General features: G+C 57.2%; 1 protein-coding gene across 1 annotated transcript; it reads right to left on the bottom strand.

Moving 5' to 3' along the window:
• Positions 1-1,634: 1,634 nt before the first annotated feature.
• Positions 1,635-17,990, bottom strand: PMP22 (peripheral myelin protein 22). Its single transcript, XM_048323989.1, has 5 exons — positions 17,887-17,990; positions 16,956-17,056; positions 15,403-15,493; positions 6,497-6,637; positions 1,635-2,897 (listed from the first exon to the last, which is right to left on the bottom strand). Exons 2-5 carry the CDS (start codon positions 17,031-17,033, stop codon positions 2,731-2,733), a joined length of 477 nt encoding a protein of 158 aa, XP_048179946.1. The 5' UTR covers positions 17,034-17,056; positions 17,887-17,990; the 3' UTR covers positions 1,635-2,730.
• Positions 17,991-18,190: the final 200 nt, after the last annotated feature.

Genomic DNA, 18,190 nt, shown 5'->3' with positions numbered 1-18,190 from the left:
AGCCTGGGACAGTGGCAGGAGTCCCTGCAAAGGGGTGGAACGAGATGAGCTGCAAGGCCCGTCCAACCCAAACCTCTCTGGGATTCCAGAGCTCCGACGGGCGCTGCTGGCAGCCCGGGGCCGTCCATCCCTTCTGTCGCCTCCCGGCCGTGTCCCCAAGCCCGGGGGGCCCGGGGCGGCTCGGGGCTCTCTGTGCCGCCGTTCCGCCCGCAGCCACCGGAGGGCGCCCGCGCTCCGCGCTCGGCCGGGACTGAGGCCGCGCGGCACCGCGGGAACGGGGGGGATAACGGGGAATAAACGGGGAATAAACGGGGAATAAACGGGGAATAAACGGGGAATAAACGGGAGGATAACGGGGGGATAACGGGGGAATAACGGGGGAATAACGGGGAATAAACGGAGAATAAACGGGGAATAAACGGGGGGATAACGGGGAATAAACGGGGATAACGGGGAATAAACGGGGAATAAACGTGGAATAAACGGAGGAATAACGGGGAATAATGGGGGAATAACGGGGAATAAACGGGGGGATAACGGGGGAATAACGGGGAATAATGGGGAATAAACGGGGAAACAACGGGGAATAAACGGGGGAATAACGGGGGAATAAACGGGGAATAACAGGGAATAACGGGAAATAAACGGGAGAATAACGGGGAATAAACGGGGGAGTAATGGGGGAATAACGGGGGATAACGGGGAATGAACGGGGAATAATGGGGAGTAAATGGGGGAATAAACGGGAGAATAAACGGGGAATAAACGGGGGAATAAAAGGGGAAACCTTTCCCTGGTATCCAGCCTAAACCTCCCCTGACATAGCTCCATGCCAGTTTGGGGAACAGGCTGCTGCAAAGCAGTGGCTGTTCCCCTTCAGACCCTTTCCAAAAGGTTTTCAACCCTTTGAAAAGTCCTTTTGCTGCACGCACTTCCAGAACTGCATCCTCGACACAAAGCAGCTCTGCAAGCCCGAGGTGTTGGCCTGAGCGACGCCTCTCACTTGTTTACTCTGTGAATGGCCAAAGAGCAGGGCCAAAACTGAAGCACTCAGCTTTTTTCTGCCTTCTGAGATGCTGATCCAGAGTGAGGAAGAATATCTTTAATTTGCCCACAGCAGGAGAAAACCCACTTGTGATCTTACCTGCTCCTCAGAAGGGAAAGATTTGTGGCCCTTTGTCCCTACCCATGGCAGGGGTGGGACTGGATGGGCTTTAAGGTCCCTTCCAACACAAATCACTCTGTGAGTCCATGATGCCGTGGGATGGCTGTGCAGGCAGGCTGGTGGAGCACAGTCCACCTCTAACCCCCCAAAACCCCAAAACGCAGAAGCACCTGAGTTATTCTGATTTTTATTTCATTGCTTCTTAGTCCACACGGTATAAAATCAGAAAAGCAAAGCAAAAAAAAAAAAAAAAAAAGTAGAACCCCAAAAAAACCCAAAATTAACCAAAACCAGCAACAGTGTCTGGAGTCCTCAGAGGCAGCCCGGGGTCTGTGCTGGTGCCTGTTCTGTTCATGGCCAGACTCGTTGCTGACAGACAGAGGACTCACATCTCGCTCCTGTGCCAGAGCCCCATGGGCCCCAGCCAGAGCTGCTTCTGTTCCTCTGCACCACGGAGGGGAAAAAGGAATCTTGGTTATAAATGCTTTATTAAAAATAATAGTAAGAGCAAATCTAAGTACAAAAGCAGTTATAGCTCATTTATATTACACAGAATTATTTCTCATTTCTAGCTTGGTTGTTTACCTCAAGGTCGTTAACTGAATTTCCAGTGACTAAGGTTAAATGGCTTAGCAGGATAAGGAATGGTAAATAGATAGCACCATTTCATACATCTGGTATTGGGTTGCAGGGACAGGCTGGGTTGGTTTCTTTCTCAGGGCAGTTTAGCTCCACAGCAAGGACAGAGCACGTTCCAGGCTGGGAGCAGCAGTTCCCAGTGCTCGGCACAGCCCAATCCCGCAGCCCAAGCGAAGGAGGACGGCCCGGGCTGGATTGCAGCACGACCTAAGTGATTTAAAAGCCCAAGCTCCCACCGGGTGTGGTGGCAAGGCAATGGGACTTAGGCACATAAGTCATTTAGGCACTTGGGGCAATCAAAGCCTTTGCTCCAAAATCCTTCAAACCTTTTGGAAGCATCTCCCGTCAGATCTGGATGTGCCCTTTGGATCACAGCATGTGGCAGGAGCAGGGCCCAGCCCTCCGGCTGCGGAACCAGGTGTGACTCTGATCCACGCCAGCCTAAAACCAGTCAGGGCTAGGGGTTCTGACGGTTCAACACGGGCTGGGACAGGGCAGGAGAGTTCAGCTTAGAGAGGATTTTGCATGAGAGAAAAATCACTGCGCTCTTGTTACACTGTTAGGAGTGAGAGTTCCTTAGGCACTTGCTTTAGGCTTTAAAACAGCGCATGGTCAACAAAAGCTAACAAGACTATGTACATATATGTAAAAAGTGTTATAAATAGGTTTTTTAAACCATAGATACTATATACATCTTCAATTAACAAGGAACCCTTTGAGTGTTTCCTCTGGGGGTTGGTTGGGTTGGGTTTGGTTTGGATGGGAGGGTTTATTCCTTTTTTTTGTTTGTTTTTTTTTTTGTTTGTTTTTTGTTTTTTGTTTTTTGGTTAATTTTCTTTTCCGTTTTCTCGTCTATTCTCCCCCGCCTCCGTCTCCTCCGAGGACATCACAAGTGCCCCTGTCACGCTAGGCCACGTCCCGCGGTGTCACTCGCGCTTCCGTAGGATGACGTAGATGATGCCACTGGCCAGGGCCAGGGGGAAGGCCAGCCATGCCAGGATGTAGGCGAAGCCGTAGGAAGTGTTTTCCGAGGCTTGGTGCCAGTCCGTGTGCCTCACTGTGAAGATGGCAGCGCCACTCATCACACACAGCCCTGCAGGGAAGCACAGGGAGCGCGTTAGTGAGGCCACGCATGGACATTCCCTGCTGGGAACCTGGAGTCACACGGGACAACACCCAACACCAGCATGGGAACTGGTTTTGTTACTGCCCCTTTGGATCCCGGCTCCTGGAAAACTGGGAGTCTCCTGATGTGGGGAGGGGATGCTGTGGGCTCTGGCGTGGCTGGAGGCGAGCAGGGATATCTCTGCCATGCTCAGCAAGCACAGCCAGAGGCTCTGGAGCAGACAAAGCTGCAGCATCGCCTGGGCTAACCCATCCCTCAGGCAGCCCCAGCTCAGGGCTGCTGCTCCAGACCAATCCTGCTCCCCTGGTGCCCTTCTTAAAACCCTGGCCTGAGCCGCCTCCCTGTGGTGCTGCAAGAGGTCAGACCTGGGCTTTCAAAGCAAGAACGTTTCTGTATCACCTCTCCAGGACATAAACCCCACAAACACAGCTGGGCCTGAGGATGCTCTGGCTGTGACCCCCCCATCCTGCACAGCTGCACCAGGAACTCAACTGCAAAGCCCATTCCCAGCAAACCCTGTTCCTTAAAACCCAGCTCCCTGCAAACCCTTTCATGCCCACGGCCCATTCCTCTTCCCTGGCTTCTGGCACCCCCTGACCAGCCAGGGCCTGTGCAGGTCCCAGGGGTGTCCCAGGGGCCAGGCCCAGCCCCGGTAGGCAGCGTTTAAGCTTCCTTACAAACCCCCCGATGAGGGGTGGGCACCGCCCGGGGCTCACACAAAGCCAGCTCTATTCCTGCCCCAAACAAGCTTTTTAGTCAATCCCAGCACTTTTATTATACAGTTGTGGGGCTGTTGTTGGACCCGAGTTCCAAATCCCCTGCCCGGACCTCAGGACCACCTACATCTCAGCACCGTGATATTTGAGCTGTAATTCCACTTGACACTGCTCCTTTTGTTCGGGGAAAGTGCACAAGTGGGAATTCGCTTCATTAAGGCGCCGCTGGAGCAGTTTCCATTCTCCAAGCATGGGAGCCAACTCCCACTGCCCAGCCCATGCACAGAGAGCACAGCCATTGTCTGGGGGACAGGGGACAGGCATGTGGCCGCCCAGTCACCTACAGAGCATGAGATACAGCGACGATTGTCCGCAGCAGGAACGCGGCCGGCCAGAGGCGACGGCTGCGACCGCACTTCTGGGGCACTGCCCTGCTCCGGGCCCGGAGAAAAGGGAGGGAGGCCCAGCTGCAGCCAGCTGCCAGCACTGCTGCGAGCAATAATGCATCCCCCTGTGCAGCCTGGCTTTGGGAACACGCTCCAGTCTTGCTTCGGCAGGTCAGGAGGGCAAATGCTTCCCGACATTTGTTCCCAGGGTTTGTTCCTGCTGGAACTGCCCCAGCCCTGCAGAGGAACCCGGCTGGGGCTGTGCAAGCTCCAAGGCAGCTCTCCAAGCCAGGTGTTTGCAAACAGCTGTGGGATGTGGGCAGGCACAGCCCCCGAGGCTGAGCCCACCCTCTGCACCCACAGGGCAGCAGCTCTGGGGTGAGAGCGATGGGAGAGAAGGGATAAAAGGGATGATGAGAGAGAGAGGGGGATGCAAAAGTTGGGTCAGGCCCCGAGAGGCCCAAACCAACCATGGTCTCTGCCATGCTGGGCTATGAGGAGTTACCCATGGATATGATGGACCCACCAAGGATGGAGTGGAGCCTTTGAAAGCCTTTTGATGCCCTTGATCCCATCAGGACAAGTCCAGCCAGGCTTTGGGGGTGATTCCAAGCTGTGTGGAGGAGGTGCTGGGGATGATCCTGCCTGGCTGCTGCACCACAGACCAAAGTGGCCTCACACTTCTCTTCCTGCCCTTCCTCCACTCCCTGGTGCCCCTGAGCTGCAGCTGCAGTGGGGACCAGCCCCTGCCCTCCTCCCTGGCTCTCAGGGCAGCACTGCCCAGCTCTGCCACCCACCAGAGCCCAGTGCTCCTGCCCTGGCTTCCCACGAGCAGCTGCAAGGAGCCCAGAACAGGCTCAGCTCCTGTGACCAAAGCTGTCCTGCCTCCAGGTGGGATCTCCTGGCAGTGCTGGCACAGCCATGTCCTGTTCCTACCAACAACCCCAAGATTTAGGGTCACAAAGATCAAAACTGACCTGAGCCTCCTCCTCCAGGCCTGGCCAGGGAGAACAGCAAGGATGGCCAATAGTGCCCACCTCTGCATGGTCCCCCTGGATCCAGACCTCTGCCTACAGGTCCCCCTGGCCACAGGGAAGCTTGATGGGATGAGGACACTTTTTCTGTCCTTCACACTGGCTGGGCATGGCTTTGACCCACAGCTCAGGCCCAACAAGGAAAGAGTCTGTGGGTCTGTGGTCTGACCCTGCATCCCCTCAGGACACCCAGCATGGACAGAGGGCCGCAATCCCATTTTCTCTTCCTCTGATAATAAGGTTTCACCAGAATCACTCAGGAGAGAGAAGCCTTCTGCTCCCAGGTCTATTAGAGAGCTCTCAGGCAGGTAACTGCATTATTAATGCCCATTTCCCCTCCTTGGCTCCATGGCTCTAATGGGTTTCCATACATCTCTCTTTCCAGAGATGGTGAACTGATCTGAGCTCCACCTGCACTGTGGCTGAGCAGATCCACTCCTCATGGGTCTCATGCCAATAAAGGTTAGCTCTGGACTTCTCCAAGGTTTGGGAAGGTCACTTGCTTAAAGGATGCCCAGAAAGTTTGTCTAAACTCAGTGAATGAGTTGTTCCACTGAGAAAGTGGCAGGACCTCAGGTGGCTTCTAGTTTAACATCTAAAGCTCTAGGAAAGAATCAGACTCCTTCCCAGACACTCTGTCCTAATGCAGCCAGGACCCTGAAGCACAATTACAATTTTTAGCCTGAACGCTTGAAAATCCTCTCCACTGGTTTCATACATGGAAACATAAGCAGAGCCAGGGGCTTTACAGCATCAGTACTTAGGGAACTGCAGCGTAGGGCATGAACTGTGGCTCCCTTCCAGCACTGAGTTCTCAAAGAGTTAAAAATAGTAGCTGGCAGTCCAAGTCAGCGCTCACCCTGCAGCTCCAGGGCTCTGTGCTCATGGGGAAAGCACCAGGCCCCCTCATGGCACGTTTATAAATAATCACCGAGTCCTCTTTTGCCAAAACAGGATCGTCATGACTTTCCCCACCCCGCCAGCAGCTGTGGAAGCCTCACCCAGCCTGGTGAAGGTGGGTCCCAGAGCCAGCACAGCACCCTGGACACCCAACATCCCACCCCGAGCCCTGGGGAACAGGCAGAGCTCTCGTTCCAGCAGCCCCTGTGATGTGCTGCCCCCACCTCTGCCCCAGTGGCTCTGGCACCCTGTCCCTCCAGAACCTCCCTGGCTGGGGCAGAAACCCTCGTGCACCTTTCTCTGTGCAAGGGCAGAAGAGCCTGGGTGCACAGTGGCCCAGGGGCTGGATCCCATCCCAGGCATGTGAGACCTCAACCCCCCCGAATTACTCATCCCCCTTCCCTTCCCTTTGCCGGCAGCAGCTCCACGGCCCTCCTGATGTGCCCCAGAAGCTGCTCATTCCCTCCAGCCCCTGCCCCTGCCTGGCAGCCTGGCCCCAGGTGACAGTGCCGCCCTTCAGCCCCACTCACCCGCGAGGATCTGGAAGACTCCGGTGATGTAGAACCTGCCGCCCTTGGTGAGCGTGAAGAGCTGGCAGAAGAACAGGAACAGGGACAGGACGCTGAAGATGACGGAGAGGATCATCATGGCTTGGACAGACTGCAGCCATTCTGGGGACAGACAGACAGACAGACGGACACCTCAGTGTGGGCATCGTGGAGCCCCTGCTGTGCCCATGGCCTTGCTGCCAGCCCTGGGCCACCACCCCACCCTGGCTCCCACGGGGTTTGGGAGCAGCTGGGGACACATCCAGGGCTGCCCCAGCTGCTGGGATCCCCGGCGTGGGCACGGTGCTCCCTGGATTTCGGGTGCCCTGTGGATGCCTTGTGCACGGAGCAGCTGCTGGAATAGGATGGATCACAGGGCTGGGCTCTGCCTCGGGAGCATCGACCGTAAAACAGAGCGGAGACATCAACCCCGACCTGCAAAACCCAGACAGAGCCTCTCCCCAGCTCCGTGCCGGGTCCTGGCTGTTCAGCTGCGCTGCAAACACCAAAGCCATGTGCAGCAAGTTCTGGGACACCGCGCTGGCCGAGCTCCGAGGGCAAATAAACACACAGGGAACGAAAACACCCTCTGCCCCTGCAGAGTTGAACCTTTTGGAAGAGCCTTCTCCAGCTGCCAAACGCAGCTGCATCCCAGAGCAGACCAGTTAAACCAGCCCCTGTGTGAGTCACTGCTCAGCTATTTCCAGGCTTAGTGGGTGTGTAACTCCCCACGTAAAAAAATAAATAAATAAACAAGCAAAATGCCATGAGCTGCTGCAGCTTGAAGAAAGAGGCAGTGCTCGCAAATACCTCTGCCTGCCCCTTTCCTTATAAAGTCTGAAATCAAAATGCAGGTTTGCAGCTTCCTTGAGAGGTTTTTGAGGACGCAACATCAATTAATTCACCATGAAAGGCAGACAGGACTCAGTACAGGTAAACTGAGGCACAGACCACCCAGTGAAAGGCAGAAAAATCATGCTTGGGGCTGGATCCTCGGATGGGATTAGGCAGCACTGAAGCCTCGGGCTCAGCCCCATGTTCCTGCCACAGTTCTACTCCCACCGGTTGCCCGCAGAATCGGCTTCCTGCAGCAAATGGTTGAAATGGAGCAAAACTTCCACATGAAGCTGCCCTTCAGCTCAGCCACCTCCGACCTTGGGGCAGCAAACGAGGCCTTTGGGACTGTCCAGGGCAGCGTCTGCTCCAGGGAGGGGACCACATGTCCCCACTACATCCCTGCGAGCTGCACTCAGGGCAGGGAGGGCGGAGTTTGGACCGGAGAGTGAGGCACAGCCTTCAGCTGGGATGGCCGTGGTCGTCCATGGGCACTCCCAGCACATCCACGGCTGCAGGGAACACCCTGTGCCGCTCAGTCACGTCTGCTGCGTTTGACTTTGGACCAGGATTTCTACCCCTTGTCTTTGCCTCTGGATGTTCAGGCACTGGAGCAGACGCAGTCCCTGCTCCCAAAGCTCTGGAACCAGCAGAGCAGCCCCTGCTCCTCACAGCCAGCCGGGTCCTTCCCCTCCCAGTCACACTTCCCATTCCAAGCTTCTCCCCAGCATCAGGGAGCTGCTGCCCTTCCCTCACTCCAGTGCGCCGGCTTCCCCTGCACCAGCTGCTGCCATTCCTTAGGAAGGAGCAGCTATTGCTGCTCCCAGGAAATCCCAGTGTGCATTTCACTGCAATGTGCACACAAAATGTCCAAGATATTTCCCCTATCTCAGGTAGCCAGGCAGGGAAAGCCCCCCTGCCCCAGCCCCACCTGCCCCTTCAGCTCTGGCCGTGATGCACCAGCGGGAAATGGGATGAGGCAGCTCCAGCACCACTAAAATCATCACAAATCCTTGCTCAGATCAGACCAGAGATGTGGTTGGAGGATGTGCAGCTGCTGAACTGCATCTCTTTCCCTTCCTCAGCACAGACAGGGCTCCCCTCCCAGCTCTGGGAAGCTGAGCCCTCCTCTCACCCAAGCCCCAAAGCTGTGTCCAGCTCCATGCACCGGCTGAGCCAAAGTCAAGCCCTGCAGTTTCATCCAGGACCCAGAAAGCCAAGCCTTTTGTGACTGCAAAGGCCGCGGGATCCGGCCCAAGAGGAGCCCTTTCTGCTGGGAGGTGGATGCTGCCACTGCCGGTTATTTTAGGAGAAGGCTGTCTAGACGGAAAGCCGAGCTGAGCTGAGCTGAGCTGCCCTTTAATTGCATCCGCCTCCCCTGCCTGGTTTTTGGTTCTGAATGCAAATGATTTATAGGGGCTTTGCAAAATCCCATTGTCATAAAGAGCCATGTCAGAGGAAGAGAAAGGCAGCACAGAGGGGGGAGCCGACTGTGGCCGGAGGGTTTCGGCAGCCGGCCTGGGAGCAGGGAAATCAGGAGATGATCCCACAGACCAGAGCTCTGAGCCCGCTCACATCCAGCCCGTTGCTGACTTTTGCTGGCCTCCTTTGTGAAAACAAAGGGCAGGATCCCAGCCCAGGAGTGAGACACACAAGAGCGAGTTCCAGAACTCCATTAACTCCAAGCCAGCTGCCCACAGACTTCAGCTGTATTAGGACAGCTGATTGCCTTTAAAACATTTTAAATCACCCCTATAACTGCAGGTAGGGTTTTTACCTCCTCAGCCCCACGTGCCTGTAACCCCCTTGCTGTTAGTGCTGTGTCCAGCCCTTAGGATTTCAAAAGCACAGCGAGTTTCCCAGAGGGAAGCCGGGCTGGAGCTGCAGCCGGGCTGTCAGCACTGTTTAGTCCCAGGCTGTTATTTGTGGTTTCCCCTGGGCAGTGAGCTGGTGATCCCATTTTTCCCCTGCATCTCTTCAGCTCTGTGTTTATATCTTTGTTCTTCAGGAGGAAGAAGGAAAGGAAACAGCGTGGATAGGGCAGATAACACCCTGCACGCTGCTTCCAGAGATGAGCTGGCGGGAGTGGGTTTAGAGCCCTTTCAGGCAGCCACAGAAAAAAAGCAAGAAGTTTTTACAAAACAAATTTGAATTTCCCCTTAAGTTCTGCAAGCCTGATGTGCTCACAGCACTGCTTAAAGAGCAGGGAAAAGACTTCAGCCCTGGGATGATGAAGACGGTATTTCACTGCCCTAAAATCCAGCATGAAAGAAAGAAACTCAGGAGCAGGAATTGGAACGCAGAGCAGAAATTGCAGTTGAATCTCCCAGAGAGACAGCAGCCAAGCCAGCCCCTTCCAGCAGAGCCCCAGGCCTGCTGCAGGGAGGCTTTATGCCCAGACAGGACTGACAGGGCAGGGAAAAAGGTGCTCTTGGCCAGGAGCAGAGGTCCGAAAGGAGAGGCATTGCCTCCCCAGGGTTTAATTCACACCCCCCACATCCTCTTTGGACACAGCCAAGGAGAAAAAACAAAGTGCAAACTGAAGACACTTATTTGAGCACTCAGCTCATCCCCTGCTGGAAGACATCCCTAAATTAGTGCTGTGCATTAAAAATCCTGCTGTGCTGGGATCTGCAGCTGATGGGAACGTTTTGCAGGTGGAGTTTTCCCTTTGCCATTTGTGTGCACTCTGTACATTCAAAAAGCAACCACTTCTGCAGGAGAAAACATCCATTAAGGAGGTAACTGTGGCATATAATACAGACAAAGCTGGAAGGAGGGGAAATTCATGCCCACAACTGTAAAACCTGCTGCTTCCATGCTGGAAGGTAAATCTCAGCAGGGTCAGGAACAGCACAGGCACAAAGGTACCAGCCCAGGGCTGCCAGGAAAAGCCACATTTTCTGAGCAGGGTTTTTCCAGAGCAGACCCTCAGGTGTCAAGGCCTGACCAAGAACCTGAGCCCAGCTCACATCCTCTGCTCTGAAGCGGCTGGGCCACAGCAAAGCGCTGGGACTTGCAGGGGTTTTGGCATTCAAACACCCCAAAGAGGGTTGGAAAGGGGGGAACTGGAGATGCAGAAATAGCAGCTCAGCTGCAGCACTCTGTGGGCTGCGCTTCGGACAGAGGCCCCTCAGAACTGCCAAGGTCAGAGCAGCTCAGGTGCCTGTGGTGCTGCTCTGCACAGCCCAGATCCCCCCACTGCCCCCGACAGCCCCAGGGCTGCAGGGAACCCCTCTCCTGTGGGGACAACTTCCTCGCAGTCTGTCCAGCTGAGGCACTGCGCTGTCCCAGGGAAAATCCAGGGAAAACCCAGCTCCATTGCAGCTTTCTCCTGCTGTGGCCCAACCTCCCACCAGCACCGAGTCAGACATTCCAGAGGTATTCCTGGAAATCCCACTGGGAATTCCCTCCTTTTCCTCTTGGCTCTCCTCCCTTTCCTTCTCCTTGAAGCTCCATCCAAGAAGTCCATGAGGCCAGGACATCCAGAGCTGCCACACTCCAACATCCCATCGGAGCTCACATCCCACAGAGGCCACTCCTGAGGCAGCTGAGGCAGCAGAAAGCTGCTGGCACCATGGAAAACTCCTTCCAACAGCTCCACAAAGCCCAAGGGAGCTCCTTTCCCAGACCCTTGGTGGGTCTCTGGCTCGGGCTCTGACCTCCTGCCGGCCTGTGTTGAGGTGGCAGATCCATCATTCCATGCCCAGATCCTCCCAAGGACGCCAGTACCAGCTCCCAGTGATTTCCAGTCCAGGCAGCAGGAGCAGGGAGCAGTGGTGCCTTGGCCCACAGACCTGGTGCAGGGTCACTCAGTCTGCACCCACAGGGACATCTGAGAGTCTCATCAAGGCCAAAAGAACGTTGGTTGAAGGATTTTCCAGCACCACATTCTGCAGGGGACTCCCCCACCCTTTCTTCTGGTTTGACAGTCATCGTTTGCCCACACGTTGCCTTCTTCCTCCCATTCCTCTGTGGGCCAGAGCACAAATATGGCAGGGAAAGTTGTCTGACCTCACCTTTCACAGAAAAATTGGGAGCCAAAGACACCTGGACCATCTAAGAAAAAAACAGCACCAGTTCCCGACCTCCCCTTATCAGATGCTCTTTGTAAGAAGAACAAGCAATAATAAAAAAATGGTTTTAAGCAGAGGAAATCCCTTTCCTATTGAAGGCAAGAAAGTTATGGGACAAACTGATCTGAAATATAAAATATTCTCTTGGAATAGGAGATTTTTAGATGTTAGGAATAAATTCTTTACTCAGAGGGTGGGGAAGCCCTGGCACAGGGTGCCCAGAGCAGCTGGGGCTGCCCCTGGATCCCTGGCAGTGCCCAAGGCCAGGCTGGACACTGGGGCTTGGAGCAGCCTGGGACAGTGGGAGGTGTCCCTGCCATGGCAGGGGTGTCACTGGATGGGCTTTGGGGTCTTTCCCAACCAGGCAGAAAAGTCTTCTTGCCTGCATAAAACATTCAGTGCCAGAAAGAAAAGGCCTTTTTTGGTGGAAAAAATATCCCTGTCTGGAAATTTGGGATGGAATCTCCTTGAAGGCACTTGCTGGGCCCGGCCGCGTGCCCCGAGCTGGCCGTGGGGCCACACAGCCGGCACTGGCACACGGCCCTGCCGACCCACAGTCCCGGGATTCAGAGCTGAATTCCTGAGATAAGTCTTTTCCAGGAATGTCTGACAGCGCAAACGAAGCAAAGATTGCAACATTTTTTCCATAGTTCTCGGCCTCTTGAAGAAAAAAAAGCATTATCTAACAGCAAATGCGAAAATCACAGCAACAAGCAGGCGGTTGTACATGGACAAGGAGTGGGAATGTGCCCTCGGCTCCCGCCGGGATGGATCGGCCCTCGCACACACCCAGGGGCTGAGCCCTGCCAAGGGGAATTCAGGAGGTGGGAGCTCAGTCCCCACCGAGGCCAAGCTGTACCCAGGGTCTGCTGATGTCCCGGGAATCCTCACCTGGGCAGTGCCGAGCTCAGCCCTGGTGCTGCTTTGCTGCCTGGTCCCTCCCCATGGGATGCTCTGTAGGGTGAGGAGCCCAGCCCAGAACCTGCCCCAGTGTGCAACGAAAGCAAATCCTGCTGGCAGCTGGATTTAAAAGTTCTGCTTCTCCTTGGGCATCCACACCAAGGTCACCTGAGCAAAGGGTCCCTGTGTGACAGGACGGGGAGGCTCAGCTGACACCAAGGGGGCATCACAGCACCAGCAACCCCAAAGTCCCCATCCATGAGGAATGCAGGTGACCCAGCACCATCTAATTCCCAAATTCCACTTACTGAGTCCCACTGCTTTTTGAAAAGAGAAGAAGAAATAACCACACCCCAGAGGTCACGGTGAGGGCCAGAGCAAAAACTTCCCCTGCATAAAGACTGAAAATTCTGTCAAAATTCCCAATGAGCATTCCTTGCTCTTTCCCCAGAGCACCTTAGCACTCCAGGATTAACCATTCAGTACCACCCTTGGCACAGGGATATGAATTTTTATGGCTGTCTGGAGCCCACTGCATCACAGCCTCTGCTCTGGGAGCTGAAACCGAGGCTGGTTTGTGCTGTTTGTACGGGACCGTTCCTAATTTTGAAAATAAGCAAATTCCTGGGAAAGGGCTGTGAGGATGAGGCAGAAGAGAAGCGTGAGCCTCGAGGCGGCTCTGCCACAGCATCCTTGCCCCGTGACCTCACTGCTGCCCCAAAGAGTGGCCGACAGCAGCTCCCTGCAGTGGTGACAGGGCAGGGAGGGAGCAGGACCCGCTGGAAAGGAGACCATGTGGCATTTTTGTTGTTTGTACGAACAGACCTTAAAAGCCTTACGTAAGCCCAGGAAATACCCTTTGATTTTGTGTTCCTACAGCAGTGGAGGGCTCTGCACCCTGTATCCAGGGTCCCACAAGAGGAAGACAGGTCCTCAGCAGCACCACTCCTACAGGGTGGATGGGGCACAAGCTTTTGTCCAAGCAAAACCCCTTCTCCTGGTGCCAGAGCAGAGCCTTGCATGAGTGAGAGCTGTTTAAGCCCTGAGCATGATGAATTTCCACTCGAAGAGCAGCTCACTGGGACACTTTATCCTGGAATCCCAGAATGGCTTGGGTTGGAAGGGACCTTAAAGATCATCTCATTCCACCCACCTGCCATGGGCAGGGACCCCGTCCACTGGATCAGGGCTATCAACCCAGCTCAGCTGCTCAGCTGCATTCTTAACATTTTCATCTTGACCATAGTCCCTTTAGTGATGAAAACCCAGCACTGGAGTGGCTCCAGCAGCTCTGGGAACAGACACTGGACACTCCTACACGCTCAGGACCAGCAGGTGTGCGGGAAACCACCCAGCCACAGTGTGGACAAGCCTCTCTCAGCACTGACGGCCCCGACAGAACCCCCTGTAAACATCCAGAAAAAGCGGTGCAGGTTTGAAAAGCAAAAGATTTGGGGAGGCTTTAGAGCCCTCGGCTCTGGGACTCCTGGGAGCAAGCGCTGCCTTTCATTGCAAAGCGGAGGCTCAGCAGTTTCGGAGCTCGCATGACTGGCCCCGAAGCGGGGCTGCCTACGCTGCAATAGCCAGCCCAGCCAACTGCTGATGAGGGACACGGCTCCAGAAGGCTCCCGGCCTGGGATGGGATCCAGCCGCTTCCCTGCTGGCCCGGACACCACCAGGCGTCAGCAGAGACTAGCGCTGGGAGCCTCACTCGCAGCGAATCGAGCCCGGGCGCAGGCGTGGACGCAGCGGGGAAGGCGAGGGACGGAGCGGCGGCATCTCCTCCCCGCGTGGGCAATGCGAGTGGTCTGCTCCCGAGGCTGGGGATTCTGCTCGGAACCGCCAAAAGCCCTCTCACAGTCTCCCTCCACTGAGGGACCCTCCGGAAGCATTTAATGCTCCCGGGGTGACTGTCCCCCTCACCAGGGCCACTTGGCACCGGTGCGCTCCTCGCCAGGCCCGCGTTTCCGGCACAGGGTGACTGTCCCAGTGACAGCGGCGTGAGTCACACTGGGAGAATCTGGTGTGACCCGCGGGTCACACCGGGAGAATCAGGAAAGCACAAACCAGGCTAACAAAACAAACGCTGGCCACAGCACCGCTGGCACCAGCTCTCTCTTCTAGGGAAACTGAGGCACGGGCTTGCCCAACTTTCTGAGCACGGATTTTGTGCTCCTGGTGCCACTGGTCACCCTGGGAACTGCGTGTCACCGTGTCTCAGCACGCCCCCCTCCCCTTCTGACCTCGGCAAACAGCTCAGGGTTGATGCACCCAGTGTGACATCAGCCTTGCCCCAGCTCGGTCCCGCGGTGCCTGTTCAGCCCCCAGGTGTGCAGGTGCCACGGGATGAAGAGCCCGAGCACTCAGCACATCCCCACGGTGCTCCACAGCAAACTCCAGGGCTGTGCCCAAAAACTCAGCCTGTCCCAGCAGCAAAACGCAGGACAGATTTCTAGGTAGGGGACAAGTGTCCTCTGGAGACAGAGCGTCCTCAGGGCCCCGTGGGCATCTTTCAGACCCCTCACAAGCAGAGCGAGAGGGAGCTGTGACAAAAAGAGCCCCTCAGCTCCCAGCAGGGTGACAGGCGCCCAGCGGCCCTGCCCCAAGAACCACCTCGTGTTTGTACATCCAACTGGAAAAACGTGCTAAAAACAGGAGAGCCCCCCAAAAGGGCTCGAGCCGTCACCTCCAGTGCAGTGAGGGTGTCACCCTGCCCTGGCGCTGCCAGGAGCTGCCCCTCAGCCCGAGGGCAGCCGGGCAGAGCGGTGGGCAGCGGCTCTGGCTCTCCTGCTAAGCCCCATCACAACTTCAGGGACCGGGAGGGGAGCGGGGAACAATCCCCCACTGCCGGGCCAGCCCCGTGTGCCCGCGCCGGGACACAGCTGAGCCGTGCTCCTCCCGCTGGGGACAGAGCAGAGGAGGCGAGGGGATGGGGCGGGAGGGAACAGCTCCGGGGATGCAGGAAAATCCAAGAAGGAATCACAAATAACCCACAGAGGCAAATCCCCCTCGATTCCATAGGTCCGGGAGCAGAACACAAGCGGCGTGCGGGCGCAGCCCTGGTCCCGGGGCACTCACCGTTGGTGGAGGACGCCAGGCACTGGAAAACGCTTCCGGAGCTGCAGTTCTGCCACAGGTCTGCCGTGTGCTCGCCGTTCACCAGCCATTGCTGCGGGACAGACACAGCCCGTGAGCGGGGCCCGGGGAGGAGCAGCCACCCGTGTCCGTGTCCGTGTCCGTGTCCGTGTCCGTGTCCGTGTCCCTGTCCCTGTCCGTGTCCGTGTCCCTGTCCCTGTCCCTGTCCGTGTCCCTGTCCCTCTCCGTGTCCGTGTCCCTCTCCGTGTCCGTGTCCGTGTCCGTGTCCCTGTCCGTGTCCGTGTCCCTGTCCGTGTCCCTGTCCGTGTCCGTGTCCCTCTCCGTGTCCCTGTCCCTGTCCGTGTCCCTGTCCGTGTCCCTGTCCCTGTCCGTGTCCGTGTCCGTGTCCCCCCCCAGGCTGCGGCCCCGAGCAGCCCCAGCTCCGCACGTGCCTGCCCGGCCGGGCGCTCCCAGGGACGCGCTTTTCCTTAGAGAGGGGCTTGGAAAGCGGATCCCGAGATTTGCTTTTAGCCGCGTTCGCCCCAACGGCACGAAAACAGAAGCTCTTTATGCTCTTTAAACACGGAGCGAGTCCCGCGGGGCCGCGCTTCCCTCCCCTCGCCGGCCTCGCCCGCTGCCTGGCCGGGACATTTGAATGCTTCCACGTGATTCCTAACGGCTCGGAAGATTTTTGTAACGTTTTCCACTACTATGATCACAAAAAAAAAAAAAAAAAAAAAAAAAAAAAAAAAAAAAAAAAAAAAAAAGAAGAAAAAAAGAAAAAGAACCCCCCCCCAAAAAAAAAAAACCAAAAAAACAACAACTGGGAAAGAAGCCCCTGGTGAAGCAAGCTTGGAAGTCACCAGCTCCACAGAAGAGCTGCCTTAAAGCCAACTCAAACCTCTCCCGAGCAGCTGACGTGTTCACTGGGCTGCAGCCCCAGGACAGTGCTGGGAAGCCTCTGTGCTGCATCCAGCCCTCGGGCTTGCCACTGCTCACAAAGATTCCGCCTTGGAAGGTGGGTTAGGAAAAAGAGGCTGTGCCTTATTCCCTGCCCCAAGGGAGGAGAGCTGGGGAGCAGAACTGCTGTGCTGAGGGGTCAGTGCCCAGCCAGCCCCGTTTCGAAGGGCTTTGCTCAGACCGGCTGTTCCGGTCCTGTGCCTGAAGCCCATTAGCAGGTGGAGCTCCTTATGAAAGGGGAGAGCAGCATCACCCCAAAGGAGGGGATTTTGGGTGCTCCGAGGCTGCTCCTGGATGTGAACCAGCCCGGGGAGGATGAGGAGATGGTTTCCAACAGCCCTTGTGTCTCTGTATCAGCGGGGAAGCCCTGAGCACCCAGCAGAGCACACAGCCACGCATCCCACCAGGTTCACCTGACAGCACAAACTCCCAGATTCCAAAATCCCACTGTTAGTGAAGCCAGAAACCAGCCAATTAAAGCTTCCTGCTAAAAGCCAGGCTGTAAAAACGGCCAGAAATAAGAATAACACCCTCTGCTCTCGCCACGCCATGTCCCTGCCCCAGGGAACCCCGGAGCGGGGGAAAGCCGTACTCACACTAACGATGGTGGAGACGAAGAGCAGCACCAGCACGGTGACGTGGAGCACGATGATCCCCAGCAGCAGCAGCAGCATCTTGGCGGTGGTGAAGGGCAGAGCTGCAGCGGGACAGGGATGATGCTGAGTGTGTGTGTCTGTCTGTCCGTGCGTCTGTTCGGGGGCAGCAGGAACACTCCGCTCCGCCCCGCCCGGCTCGGGGGATGCTGCTGGGGCAGTGCCCTGCACCCGGGCTCTTGTTCCTCGGGCCCCGCCGACGGAGAGGGGTCCGAGCCCTCTGCCCGCTCCCCGATATCCCCCGGGGGTCTCCCGAGCCTCTTCCCCCTCTCCCACCGAGGGGGCTCCTCCCAGTCCCCTCCCCGGGGAGCTTCAAAGGGGGGCGGTTCCCCAAGGAGGCTCCCCCAGCCCCTCTCCCCGAGGGGTTCCGATCCCCTCTCCCAAGGGAATGTGCTCCTCGCCCTCGCCCCCGGCGGGAGGGCTCGATCCCGGAGCATCGCACCCGAGGGACTGCCCCGGCCCGACTCCGCAGGGAAAGGAGGGCGGGGGTCCCTTGTCCACCCACCCATGGGACCAGTGCGGGTGATTCTGTCAGCCCCCACCCCAGGGGGAATTTTCCCGGGCTCATCTGCTCTGGCGACCCCCGCGAAGAGGGCAGGGGGCGGGGAGGAGGGGGCGTTAACCCCTGCCCCTTTCAGCCCACCGGGCTCCCTTGGCCCCTCTTCTCCGGGGGTGCCCTCAGCCCCTCTTCCCTTGGCTCCCCTGGCAGAGGCTCTCCTGGACCCTCTCCCGAGTTGGGGGGACTTTCCCCAGCCCATCTCCCCCGTCGGTGAAGAGGGGAGGGGGCTGCCCTGGCCCCTCTCCCTAGAGAACCCTCAGAGCGGGTGTCTCCAGCCCGTGTCCGCTCAGTGGGGCCGGGCCGGTCCGTACTCACATCGCGGCGGAGCGGAGCGCGCTGGCGGCGGAGCGGGCGCGGAGCGGAGCGGGCGGCGGCGCTGTCAAGTTTCCCCTTTAACCGGGGCCACCGCCCCGTTTGCGTCTGCGGCACGGGGAGGGCTCAGCAGGCGCCCGCCGCCCTCCTATAAACGGGACAGCGCTCGGCCCGGCCCCGGCCCGGCCGCCTCCCCCCGGGACACGGCCAGGAGCCGCTCCCTGCCCCGGCCACCGCACGGCCGCTCCCGCCCGGCGGCGAGGAGATTTGAGGGGGGACAAGAGACGGCCCCTCCCGTTCTCCTGAG

Source organism: Corvus hawaiiensis, chromosome 19 (assembly GCF_020740725.1).
Source record: "Corvus hawaiiensis isolate bCorHaw1 chromosome 19, bCorHaw1.pri.cur, whole genome shotgun sequence".
Classification (NCBI taxonomy): domain Eukaryota; kingdom Metazoa; phylum Chordata; class Aves; order Passeriformes; family Corvidae; genus Corvus; species Corvus hawaiiensis.
The sequence above is the reverse complement of the archived record's forward strand: the minus strand, read 5'-3'. Positions and strand labels throughout refer to the sequence as shown.